Genomic DNA, 13345 nt, shown 5'->3' with positions numbered 1-13345 from the left:
GGTCCAGTTTGTGAGATGTCAGCATTGTGGAAGCGGTGTTCCAAAGGGCTGTTTCTGGAACCAATGCAAAAATTATGCGTGCTGAGGAGCGACTTGCAAGTTGTTGTCACTTGTGGGGTGGATGCAATTCCTGTGTCTTCCCATATCCCCCACACCCGAGAGAAGATTAATCTAAAGGTTTTCTGAGTCTTCCTCCTGTCACATGATGGCTTCGCTAAGCCCCTCCACTGCCCTGGAGTTGAGTGATTTGCTATATCCACTCCCCCTTTCCTCCATGTGCAGCAATCAACCTTTTTGAGCGTCAAGCTTTTTCTTAATGACTCCGGAAGTCCCTGCACTAGCTGTATATCCCTTAAGGGCTGCTCCATTCAGGAATTGCTAACTCAACAATGCTTGAGCCTACAGCATACCTCAACCTATGATTCCTCCCCTGCCCAGAGGAGAGACCCATTGACCTGCCTTAAGCTGTAGCCGCACCAGAGGATGCTGAACATGAGTTGCAGCAATGTCAGGATCTGGGGTGACATTTCTAGACAGCAACATCATTTTGATTTAATTTCAGGAGCGTTGTGAATCTGTGGTCGTTAATGTGTGTGTGGATAAGTCCCATGAAAATTATCAAGTGCCTAAAGGGCACTAAATTTTAAGGCTACTAAAAGATGTTCCCCTGTGTTTGTCTATTTCTATCTGCCCAGTCTTGCATCCCAATAAACTATAGTTTTCAGTTTATATGCACAGTAAAAATGTAACTGTAAATATCCGGCAGATCCACAAGATTTTTCTGGTGCATATCTTCATGAATCGGGCCTACGATTACCTATTTCTAACAAAGGACTACCTAAATTTGACATTCACCAGTGTAACGACCGCTAGGCTTTTCCTTCCCAAATCAATTGTTTCAAAATTCTCCCATGAGCTCTCTTATTTTGAAACTACCCAGTTTACTCACAATATTTAATGTAAATATTTTCTCACGAGTGATTAAATATAATAATTCAGTGAGGATCAGAATAGAACTTCAGTGTGGTCAGGGGAAACTATTGTTAATTTCAAAAATGAAAATAAATTCTGATGTAAATTATTTTAATCTCTAGACCTGTGAATTTTCATGCACATTTTTATGAGAAATATTTGCTAAGCCACAAAAATGAACACCCTCCAACTTTGGAACTAAATAATTGTACTTGGAGAATGTACATTTAATATGTATGGATCAAATTATAAAATATCCTCAAAATAACACAATAGCAATTAGAAACATCCTTGTTAATTTGATTATCCTGTTATAGTACACACTGTTATGAGGCTGCAGTTGTTGCATGGAATAACATGTCAGTATATAATCGCTCTAAATCCTTCATTTAAATATTCCCTTAGCTGTGTACAAAGAAGGCTCCGATCCTGCAAAGATTTACTCCCATGTGAAACTTTTACGTATGTGAATAGTTCCATTGTGCATAAAGTTACTCACATAAGTGTTTGCAGGGTCACAGCCGTAGGGTGTATATTTTATATACACACTAGAAATTAGAAAGCTGCTTATTGGCTATGATTTATTTATGCTTCCGGTTGTCATTTCTTTCTGATTTGTTTTTGTTTCTTTTTACATTTCAGCCTGGAAATGTCTGGTACCTATTGCTGGCAAAACTAGCGGAGGAATAGACGAGTAAAGAAATATGCCCCAGCTGCTATGCACAACGAGGTATGGAAGCCCTTGTATGGTATAAATTAAGCATGTTACCAAGTTATTAGTATTGGAATCTCAATTTAAACCCGGTGTAATTCCAGCCGAATAAATGAATAATCCTGTACCACCAGTCTATCTTGGGATCTCTGTTACCAACCAAAATCTGCAACCTTCGTTCAGTTCTTACCATTCCAGACTCCCACTGGGCCAGAATCTCGGTGGCATAAATTGAAGTTCCATTAAGGGTCCATGAAGCTAACTTACACCAGTGGCGGCTCGGGTCTGTTGTTTTCAGTTGGGATTAGAGACCAGGCAATAAACCCTGATCCTCTTCTCACGTACAGTGGTGTAAATTGGAAGTCAAGGGAGTACGTGGTGTGAGGGGAGGGGAGCCTGGAGAGTTTTGTCTGAGTGAAAATGGCAGGATTTTACCCAAATATTTTCATTGGTTTATACAAGGGAGCAAATCCTGATCTTTCTGATGACAAGGGTGACCCCAGGTTGTGGTGGATTCTCCCTCACTGACTATTTTTCAATGAAGTTTGGATGTTTTCTAAAAGACTTGCTCTAGTTCAAACCGGAATTATTTCGGGGCTGGGAAAGAAGTGGATAAACGAACCTATCCTGAACTCCATATTCCCCAAAGGATAAGTGGGTAAATTCTGTTTACCCGTGTGTACCGTCAACTCCCCCAGTGGTTTCAGAGACGTTCTCTGGCATGTGGTTTGGTTTGCAGAGGTCCGACTGGATGAGCCGTGGTCCCTTCTGGCTTCAGAATCTAGGAACAATGGGAGTTTTGCCACTGAGTGTAGCCAGGGCAGAATTTGATCCAGTGTGGGCACCTTTGGTGAGCAGCTATTGAGAGAGACTATCCCGCTTCAGAAACTAGTGAGATCTTTAAGCAGGAATTTCTGTTGTATTTAGTGCTTTGTAGTTCCATAATCTGGAGGGAATTTGTAGAGGATTTCTTTGGGGGAAAGAAGCGGGGGGGGGGGAGAGCTGCGTCACAGTTCTCAACGCAAATGCTAAATGCCACATCTTGAAAAATATTAAAAACCTCACAGCAGGTAACTGGCACACTTGATCCTATTTATTTTTCCATTCCCAAAGACTAAGTGTAAATGTAACTATTAAAGAAAGGCAACGCTGCGTTTTTATTAATCACCAGTGTTTGAGGCCAAAGATGAAGAAGATCAGGCACAGTGATGAGTGATTTTGAATGTCTGTCCCTGGAAGAATGACTTACCCTCCACCTTCTCTGCTCCTTTAACTCCGTGATGATGAGCAATGAAAGATCCGCGCTAGCTTTGTGTATCTAACACTTTATCTAACGAGCGATGACAGTCAGGGTGTTTCAGAATCTCGGAGTAAATTGCTGGAGCCTTCTAAAAACATACAAAGGTTCTGCTGACACTTCAGACATGATAGGGCGGTGGGTGGGTGTGTGTGTGTGTGTGTGTGTTTGTTTGAAAACAATTAAATTTTAATGTGTTTAACAATTCCTTGCGCTGTTGTAACCTGCGATTCAGAACCATGCTTTAAAAATAACTTCCAACCACTTTTTCCATTGGCTGAATAATTGTACAAAGATCAAATCAGGTACACAGTGTACCCACAGGATACGTTATGTACTTAACTAGATTTGTCATTTCAAAGAGCTACTCTGTGTTTTCGGAATGAAGTTTGCATTAAGCCATAGAGCAGCAGTAAAATGTATGTGTGTGTCTGTGTGATATAAAATGTCAACAAAACTACATAATGTGAAATTAGTGGGGGGTTTTTTTGTTCCATTTCCCATCCCTCTTAATTACAAAAATGTCCTGGGAAATCTTTGAAAGAGGCCCCCCACCCTCTAAAGGAATACCGAGTCTTTCTATCTATAACTTGGGTATCATTGAATCAAATGTATTTTCAAGCCATTTGAAGCCTAAATAAAATTCCCACAGGGAAGTTCATTAATATCCCGGCTATGACTGTAACATTTTTTTTTAAAAAAAGAACCGTCATCTCTTTTGGGTCACTTCTTTTTACCAAATGAAATAACTATAAGACCGAGTTCAGTTACAATGAGAGAGTCCCTTTCCTGCTGCTGAGAGCATTCGACGGCACAAGTCAATTTCTTTTCAAATGCTGGATTGACCATTCCAAAGATTTGGATTCAAATCCTTGAACTCGGGTACGATGCTGTGAACCCCATCTCCTTAACCGGAGTTACTCCGGATTGGGTGTAGCGAAGATCAAAACGGGACTCTAAAATTAAAGATCACATTCTGATCTTTTTTTTTTCCCCACCGGTCTTTACAAGAGAGGGTTTGGGGCTGGGGGGAGGGAAATCACTGACCAACGTGGTATCGATAACTCTGAGCCTCATATCGACAATAGTTCTTTGGCAGGCCTCTCAAAGAATTATTTTCAGCTAATTTTCCAAATCCTTCCCTAGAAATCTGAAGGGGAAAGTTCAAAGGGGTGAGGGCTGACAGTTTTTGTACGCACTCACTTTCTGTGTTTACATAGCATGCATGGTTTCACTTTTTAAAAATACTTAAAGAAAAAAAAAAAGTCCTTAGGCTCCTATTTTAACTGCTTAAAGCCCGTCTGCTCGTGCCGGGGCCTAAAGCAAACGAGAAAGGAGGAATTCCAATCCGATGAATCAATAGGAAGATATTTTGTAGCCATGTATTGCTATAAAAATAAAATCAACAATATAAATATGCTCTTAAAATAGAAGAGAAAATACCATCAATCAACCAGCATGAAATTAGAGACGAATGTGTCTCCCTTCTTTTAAATGATTTTATTTTATTGGGATCGGACCGAGAGGTAGTTAGCGGATCTAAATGAAGATGTTGGGGCATCTTTGCTCGGATGTCATTAGATTTTTCTAAATCAAGGGCGATTCGAAGGGTCAGTGTGTTTTCATCGTCCGTGTCAATTGCAGGCGGGAGAGACCCTCTCACACGTGCTCCAAGGAGCGCGCTCAGATTTATTGTAAAGCCAAGATTTATACCGTACAAAATCACTGTACAGCAAAGTTCAGCGTCATGACAATTCCTTCCTAATACTAAATGATGTTAATTGCTCCAAGATGATTGTATATCTTCTTGCTGCCTTCGAGGTGCCCTTAGCAGACCATAAAAGAAATTCAGAAGGAATTCTATTGCATTGAAAAATTAAAAAGGTCGGATTGCAGAATTTAGTCTCTTCTGGGTAACAGCCCTGATGTCTCCCGACTCAAGAAGAGGAGGCTTACGGCACATTGAATTTTTGCTCCCTCGTGTGTGTAGGGGGGGAGTCCTAATTTTAATGTTGGCGTTTCCATCATTTGTAACATTAGCAGCAGCTTTGCAATCGGTTTGCAGATGCCCGGCGAAGATGCAATAACAAAACAGGCTCTAACACGAAAAATAAAACGACCCCTTAATAAACCCCCACTCGATGCAGCCGTGGGAACCAGAGCTGGGCAGAAGCCGGTACTGTCCTTCTCTGGCCGAGTGCAGCTTTGCAAAGTGGTACTTAAATGGGCACAGGACAGGAGAGCCACAGGCAGGAAACAGCCCCGTTCGTATTCAAGTCCTTCTTTTTTTCCTCAATTAGCGATGTGGCTAATTATTGAACGGGGGGTGCGAAGGGAAGACAAAAAGTTGCTTCTTACCTACCCCCCTTGGGAACATTGACGAGCGATGAGGCTGGGCCGCGAGCACCAGAGCGCTGCCAGATCTGCTCTGAATTTTACAAATGGTTTTGCAGTCAAATGTATGTTGACAAATGTATAAAAATCGCGTTAGGTGGACGGGGCTGGTTCCTTTGGACTTAAAGCCGGAGTCCTTTGCTTTCCCTTTCCTAGAAACGGGTCGGTTGGATGTTTTCTCCCTCCCCCTCCCCTCCCGTTTGATTCGGATTCTTTCAAAAATGCCTGTAATGATCTGTCTGGAGAGCAGAGAAAATGTCAACTGTTCTCTTGGGGTCTCTCCGGCGCTGGCAAAAAACAAAAACGGGGCCCAGAATTCGGTGGATCCTTTTATTTGTTAAAAAATAAAAGCGATAGTCGATTCACCTTGATGTTGAGTCCGGCGTCTCCAGCCATCAGCCCTAGCCCCGTTCCGCCAGAGGGGTCTCACCCCGGCCCGGCCTGGCCCGCGGGAGAAGCTGGTAAACTCAGCCCTGGAGGTGTGAGATCTGGAAAGGGGACAAAAATGTGCAAGTGGAAGTTTGGGGAAGTCTCCCTTCGTGGTGAAAGCAAAGCAGAGCTGTAGAGGGGCTGGTGGGTTTTGCCCTCCTGGATCCCAGAACTTTCCAGGCCCAATCCATGGGTCTGGGCCAGGTTATTTACCCCTCCTCCCTCCATCTGCTTGAATACAGTTTATCGAAATGGTTTGGGCCCATAAGGGACGTGCCGCGTGTCTCTCTGTGTAAATCGAATCATGCACCTTCCTACGCTATAAGGAGGCAAAATGCTGAAACACAACAGCCATCCGCTGTCTAACCCGTGTGTGTGTGTGTGTGTGTGTGTGTGTGTGTGTAAAAGCAATACACGTACACACACGGCTGTGCGCACACCAAGCACCCTAGAGAAAATCCTAACCGGCCGCGAGTAAAGCAGGCCGCGTTAACAAAGCGAAGTCAGTTCTCCTTTCGTAGGCGCGCACACATCTGAAGTAGCTCAGGAAAAAATAAAGCCCCTCTCGGCCCATCCAAAATCCAACGTTATCCACAAAAGTCTGATCGCTGGCAAAACAATTCCCAGGACCGCTCCCAAAAGCAAACCTTAAACTCTAGCCGGGTCAGGTTCTGAATACTAGTCCTTTGTTCTTTAGTCGCGGGGAGACCCCAGCAACAAAACACGCAGCCCCCCCTCCTCTAACTAGACTTTAGAACCAAATCTTGCCAAAGGATTCATCTAAAAATCAAAATCCTTTATTCAACTCATTAAAAAAAATGGAGCAAAACGTTAATCAACACTCTTTGGGCGGGAGGGGGCACCTTAAACTGACATCGGTAGTCTTCTTTCTTCCCAACATATCTGCAACTTGCCCTATTGAGAGATCGAAGTGGCGGGTAATTATTGTGAAGTTCGTGTGTAAATGACAGAAAGCAGCCCACGTGTTTGCTCTGCTTCAGGGAACTGGGTTTCTGTGGGTTTTGCTTTTTTGCTTTTCCGTCTCTGTGATCCCAAATATGCCCCAACCCCTTCGCTTGAACTGCAGAACTATCACCTGTTCGCTCCCAGATTCCTAGTTAAGCTTTATTCTCGTCTGCATTTCGCCCTCTCTCTCTCTGATATTAACAGGTAATAAAGCAGAGAAGGTCCATCTTCCATTCCTATTGGTTTTCTGCATTGTCTTCCGGGAATTCTTACCAGACATGGGAAAGCTGCTTCTTCTGCCTTGTTTAACATCACATTGGCCTGCACTGGCCATTTTTTTTTTTTTTTTTTTTTTTTTTTTTTTAGGAGTGGGAAAATGGTTCATTAAGAGGTTGACCCCAGTTTAGTTTTTATTCTGCTCCTGTTCCCAATTTCTGCACCACGTGACGGTGGGAGTGAGTTTGGGTTTAAATTCACTTTCAAGAAAACCCTGATAAAAATCTTGCCCCATAAAGAATCAGTAGTTTTATGACACTGTCTTTTTAAAACCCTGAGTACTCAGCCATAGAGTCCATTTTGCAAATTAAGATTTTTTGGGGGGGGAGGAAAAAAAAGGAGAACTTGGAGTCCAGCTAGGACAAGCAAACGCGACTGGTAAGAGAATTCTTATTCTTTATTCCTGAGCAATTTACTTTATTGATGAAGGAACAGCCACTGAGAGGATGTGGAGGTGTATGTGTTTTTAACCAAATAATTCAATATGAACAGCCTGAAATGATAAATGCATCGAGTTTGTGGCGAATTTAGTACGAATTTACATAGTTGTTGTGTGCATTCTGCTTGTACCTACAAGACTAGACTTGGATCTCACAGTTGTGTATAATAGGATCTGATGTGGGGTTTTGTGTATGTTATATATAGATAGACACAAACAGATATATAGACATATTTACATATATATTACCTGTGCGCACATAGTTATAATAAACACATGTTTTTGTGTGTATAGCTCATGTGTATTGTGTATCTGGGTAAATATGCATATGTCTATTGCACGTTATATGTATTCCGTTAACCGGTCAATTTATAAATACTTGGGGGTGCAGTTTTGTTTTGTTTTACAAACTCAGAAGACGGATTAATTTTAATTAAGCCGTAAACCTCAGCTACCTAAAAAACAAACCAGAATCGAAGTGGCCATCCATAAATATATAGGAATTTATTCTTCTGAACTCTCTCTCTTCTCCGTTGGATTTAATTTGTGATGGAAAATAAAGAGCAAACTTTTCTAGGTGTGGTTTTTTTTTTGGCGGGGAGGGGAAGCTAGGTGAGGTGTTAGTTGTCAGAAAATAAAAATAAACAATTAAGAAGTAATTTGCCAGAGAAAATTCATAGTGATGTTTGCACTTTTTTTAACTATCCAGCAGCACAGTGAAATCCGGTGTGTGGGATTTGACTGATGCATGTGTTTTAATTCGAGGACATCGCAAGTCCCCGATTAACCCGCAGCCTGGGATTTCAGTCACAGACAAGGCGTTAGAAAACTCTTTAAACAGAGTGGGGTTTAATATTATAATCCAGCTGCCGTTCGGATAAAGCCCCAAAGATGTTTTTTCTCCCCCTCCCCTTCTAAAATTGGAATATACTCCACTCCTTACACGAAAGGAGGAGGGGGAATTATTTTTTTCAAAATAAATAATCGCTCCTCTAGCCGCTGTGTTACTTGCCACTAGATCTATATTTTCCCCTTTTCTTTCCCCCCCACCCCGCCCAACTCTCCACCACACACACACACATGCAAGGCAAAGATTTGGGGCTTGGATTGAGGCATTTTTGCCTTTTTAATAATCTATTCTCTTTTATGAACTCTGCTGAGAAGGTAGATGAATGGTCGAAAGGCAGAGGGATGGGGGGTGGATGTAATGGTCTAGAAGAACCCGCGTGGAGTTTTCCCTTCGCTTCATAGACATGCGGGGTTTTGTTTTGTTTTTGTTTTTGTCTTGTTTGTTTGCCAAATTATTCTGCTCAGCTGATAAAATTAGAACAGGAATTTTTGTACGAGAATGTATTCACCGTGAATTTCTTTTTCTCATCTAAATCCTTCCCCTTCCTTTCTGGGATATCCGGGGCCGAATGCACAACTGTGGACCATGTCCTCTTAAAAATAATATAATTCAGATGATGTGAATTAACACATTCTGGCGAGTTTGAGAGGGAGAAATACCAATTTCGATGAAAAATCAGTTTGTCTAAATTACCACTTTTTAAATGTGTTAATATCTCCTTTTTTCAGGCCGTAGACTTCAGAAATTTGACTCAGAGTTCAAATACGCAAATTTTCATGCTCTATTGCGGATATTGGGTGCTTTACTGTGCCATTGATTTGTAGGCAGAGCTCGCATTGATTTTCAAACAGGACTTCTGCTTAAATATTGCTCCTAAACTTTGATCGCTTGAGGATAAATTAAGAGGTCAGGGCTCCACATTTTAATTTTTAGGCAGAGGGGAATTGGACTCTTTGTACCTTTTGGGAGCTCCCGGGAGCTGGGCTGTCTGTACTTTGGGTGGTAGCGGTTTGTAGCCGACTTCTTGGGAGTAATATCCCAAGAACTAATTGAAGAGCCCAATCCAGGCTGCAAGAAATTCTGGCTATTTAAATTATTTAAAACGAGATGGGGGGGGGGGGGGGAGAGAAGAAAATGGGTTGTGAGGAAGGAACCTGGAGTGTAAATCTCGCTGCAAAAACGGGTCGGGTTTAAAGGGAAAAGACCCTTTTGTCCCTGCAGACGTTAGAGCTAAACTCAGCCGGGTAACTAGAGCTGTCAGTCGTATGCCCGGGTCTTGCTCCGTGTCCCGAGGGCAGGAATCGAACATTCCTCGCACCCTGGATCCTTTGAAGTTGCGAACATTCGCAACGGGACAATCTCCGTCCGCGGAGGGCATTCCACCGCCTCCCCCATCTGTATTTATTACAGTCTCGATGCCGGGCCGTTTTAATGACGTTTGGCACTAACTGAATAGTTTCCTTTGTGTCCTGATATATGGCCCTTGGCACTAAAGAACCCCGTCATTGTTCAGACTTGAATCTCAAACCATATTTCCATTTTTTTTTTAATTTTGGCGTTAACCTTTGTGCCCCTAAATTTATAGATTTGCGTTTCATTTGCCCTTTTTTTTAAATCAAAAATGCCTCTTTGGGCATGTTTGTCGTTCTTGTTTCAAGTACCCAAGTGTCGCCCCCATTAAACGATTGTAAACTTTGAGTGCAGCCCACGAGGTCTGCTGTTGCTTATTACAACCTGTCTAGGCCCATTTTGGATATTTAAATATTACGCATCAACCTGCAACCGTGTTTGTTAGGAGCATAAAACCACCGTTTTATTGCAAAGGGGGGGGGGGGGAGGAGAGAGAGAGAGGAGATTAATTTTGTGAGTTTGCCAGCACATGCAGTAAATCACAGGGCTCCCTTAACCACTGTAATTTTCAGATTGACCCTTTAATCCCAGATTGAATCGATTCCTAACCCTCTCAGTCGACCATTATATTAAAATAAACCCACACCACTCTCTAACCACCCATATTTCACGTTTTTCCAACATGGGGAGGGCTCTCCTGCTCTTCACCAGCGGGGGTTCCCATTCCTGCGTGGGACTGGGAAAACCAGCGTTCAGCCCTCCTGCGGAAACCCCGAGTCTCCTCCCAGCGAGCCCCAGTAATTAGGGGAACACAGAATGGTGCACTGGAAATAGTTGGGCTAACGCGGAGCCCCGAGCAAAGGAGGAATAAACCTCTGCACTAATGCTAAGGGACACATCGGTCCAGGGAGCGGATGCCGACGTGAATTTGGTTTTGGTTTTATTTGTAAGTGTCTAGGAAATCAATCCAGTCCTTGAGCAACAAGTCGGAGACAGGGACGATTAAATTCCAAGGGTCGATTTACTTTTTGCAGCCGGGCCTAGTTTAAAGGGTTTTGTTTTTTTTTAAATAATTAAAAATCCTCTTCTAGCCTTCTGTGTAACCCATCCCCATCATGTGCCAGCCACCCATCCCCAGCCCTCCAGGCGCCCCCCTGGATTTGGGCTCCATTTCAGCCTGGGCTCTGCTCGGGGGCCGGGTGAGTGTCTTTAGAAAGTTGCCCACTGAGGCAGGCGCAGCTCTGCCTGGTTTCATCACGCGGACGCTTCCGCTGGCCTCGCGTTAAAAGGCCATGAAGCCAGAGTCCCTTTGCAGGGGAGCTCGCTGCCCGGGACAATGCGAGGAAGTGAGGGATCTTTGGAGAGTGGCAGGAAGCGCCCAGCCCAGCCCGCTCTGTACCTGCTATGCCTGGAAAATGTGAGTCTCTTCCTAGCACTAGAGCTCAGGGTCAAGGCAACGGGGCCTGTTTGGGGTGAGACTGGAATTCGGGCGGGGGGGGGGGTCATTCATAAGAGAGAAAAGTGCAAGACTGGTCCAGGAGCGAGCTGGAAATACTTTGATTTAAGCCCCAGAGCCACTTGTTGACTCTTGTGAGGGATGGAGGGGGGGCAGGCTGGTAGGAAGGGGGGAGCGGGTCTGGATGTTTTAGGGGTTGCTGGATTTGTGACTGGAAGCGGGTGAGAGCCTCAGCTCGTCCCCCCGCCTTTAAACTCGTCCTGTTCCTGCTGCCCCGGTGCATGCGGGCCGAAGGCCCAGCCGCCTGTAGCGTGTGCCCGGAGCTGTTTGCATCCCGCTCCAGGGTTTCCCAGAGGCACTAATCTAAACCAGGACGTGCCTGGAGCCCCATCCCCACGAGCTGGGGAGCAGGCTCCGAGCAGTGGTGGCCGGGGCCCTGTCCCGGCTGGGTGCCGAGGTGCCCTGGACAGAAGGTGGCTGCTGGGCGGGGGAGGCAGGGGCAGGGGGTGGGGGCAGTGGTTTGGGATATTCCCCCGCAGGAACAGGCTGGAATTGATCTCTTCAGGGCTGATTGACAGCAGCAACGTCAGCGCCGCAGGGGAAGGGAGAGGGAGGGGGGGAGAGGGAGGGAGGCGAAAGGCCCCAAACTGGATCTTGATGGAACACTTTTTTTCGAGAAGATCAAGGGCAAGTGAATCCGTGGAATGGGGACGGTGCCGCCGGCAGCAGCCAGCGAGCCCGAGCTCCCCTGAGTAGCCGAAGCGGAGCCCGAACCGAGCCCCGGGGGGGCTGCAGGATGCACCCCCCCCTTTGGATGCTTTTAAGGCAGCAGCAGCCAAATTAAGGCGAAGTGTGAAGATCCCCCTCCCCCAGCGGCAGCCTGAGCTCCTGCCCCCCCGGCGATCAGTGTAAGTGCCCCGGACTCTCCCTGCAAAGATCCCAGCTGGGCCGGACACCCAGGAGGTGTTCAAATCCCCCGCCCCCGGCAGCTGCTCCAGGCCCTTCCGTGCAGCAGGGCGAGAGGCGATTTGCCTAAGCCCTGGGGTGGGGGTGGGAGAAAGGGCCTTAGCCGCAGGTTGTTTGTAAGCGATCCTAGGACAGCCCCAGCACCGGGACCCTGTTAAAACCACGGACGGGTCCGCACTGCGCGACACCACCTCGGCCAGCCCGGGGAAGGGTGGGGAGGGCTTGTTCTCTTGGGACTCCTTTAAACACCGAGCTCCCCTTTGCATCCCTTCGTGTCCGGCCGGATGCGGCCCTCCCCTGCCCACCGAGGGGCTCCCGTGAGCTCGGGCTCTGCGCTGCGAGGCGAGGGCCCCTTGGAGCCTTGTTTCTGCGCCGCTTTCCCCACTGCGCACCGGCCTTTCTGGGGCCCTTTTACCGTTAGATCTCGGCCCTGGCGACAGATGAGTTCAAGCCTCGAGCAGAGCTCGTTGGGCCCTTCTGAGGCGGCCCCTGGGTTGATTTTTTTCTCTGCGGAAAGGAATAAAAATTGCTGAACAGGTTAATGGGGGCTGGGGGGGGGGGCGGTTGTTGGCTTGGCCAGCGTGATTAAAAAAGCCAGCAGCAGCGAGCCGGGTTTCTATAGAGCCGCCTGGGGCGATGGGGTCTCAGTTACTTCGAATTGTTCCTCCAACCCCATCTCTAGCTGTACGTGTTCACTGATAACTGACAAGAGAAAAGCCTCGAGGAGTGTTTTAGGCGCAGTTTCTGGCCCTAAGGGAGGACTGAGGTCTGGTGTTGCTTGGAGCTGACACGAGGCGTGTGCGCTATTCTAATGACTAGTAATCAGGTGATTCTTTACCTCTAACCAGCTCTGCACAGGAAAAAAAAGAAAAAACAATTACCCCGAGAACTAGAGTTGTGGAGGGGAATAAAGTCCCGGCACCAGCAGGCGTCTGATGATCGCCGGTTTCCCCCGAGGTTTGCGATGCGCCGCTCACTCAACCCTACGGCTGCTAGTGAAGACGCGTTTTAATAGCGCGGGGAGCTTTTTCCTGGCCTGGCCAGGGGACGGGGCTCGCTGGCACGGGTACAAAGCGCTGTTTGGCCTCACGGCCTGGGTTTGTGTGTGCACGCAGGACCCGCAATCTGCAGCCTGGTGTACATTCAGTCAGTGCTGGGGGTACCCGAAGCAGGTTCAAGTCCCCTGCGGTAAGACAAGCGGGGCAGAGCTGTGGCTGTCGGGACGCAGGAGTGGGGTT

The 13345-nt window shown here is 46.2% G+C and overlaps 1 protein-coding gene across 4 annotated transcripts in view; it reads left to right on the top strand.

Annotated features, from left to right (window-relative positions):
- Positions 1-1685: 1685 nt before the first annotated feature.
- TBX4 (T-box transcription factor 4) overlaps positions 1686-13345 on the top strand; it is a 68805-nt gene continuing 57145 nt past the window's right edge. The window contains exons 1-2 of one of the 4 annotated variants that reach the window (XM_054008807.1): positions 11028-11102; positions 11822-12049. Coding sequence is in view for 2 of the 4 variants with exons in the window: in XM_054008805.1 (XP_053864780.1) it covers positions 11022-11102 (81 nt within the window). In the remaining 2 variants the exon portion in view is untranslated. Of the gene's footprint in view, positions 1703-7278; positions 7425-11014; positions 11103-11821; positions 12050-13345 lie in introns of those variants that run through there. The other 3 variants (XM_054008806.1, XM_054008808.1, XM_054008805.1) reach the window with 3 other exon arrangements.

This window comes from Malaclemys terrapin, chromosome 18 (genome assembly GCF_027887155.1).
Source record: "Malaclemys terrapin pileata isolate rMalTer1 chromosome 18, rMalTer1.hap1, whole genome shotgun sequence".
NCBI lineage: Eukaryota > Metazoa > Chordata > Testudines > Emydidae > Malaclemys > Malaclemys terrapin.
The sequence above is the reverse complement of the archived record's forward strand: the minus strand, read 5'-3'. Positions and strand labels throughout refer to the sequence as shown.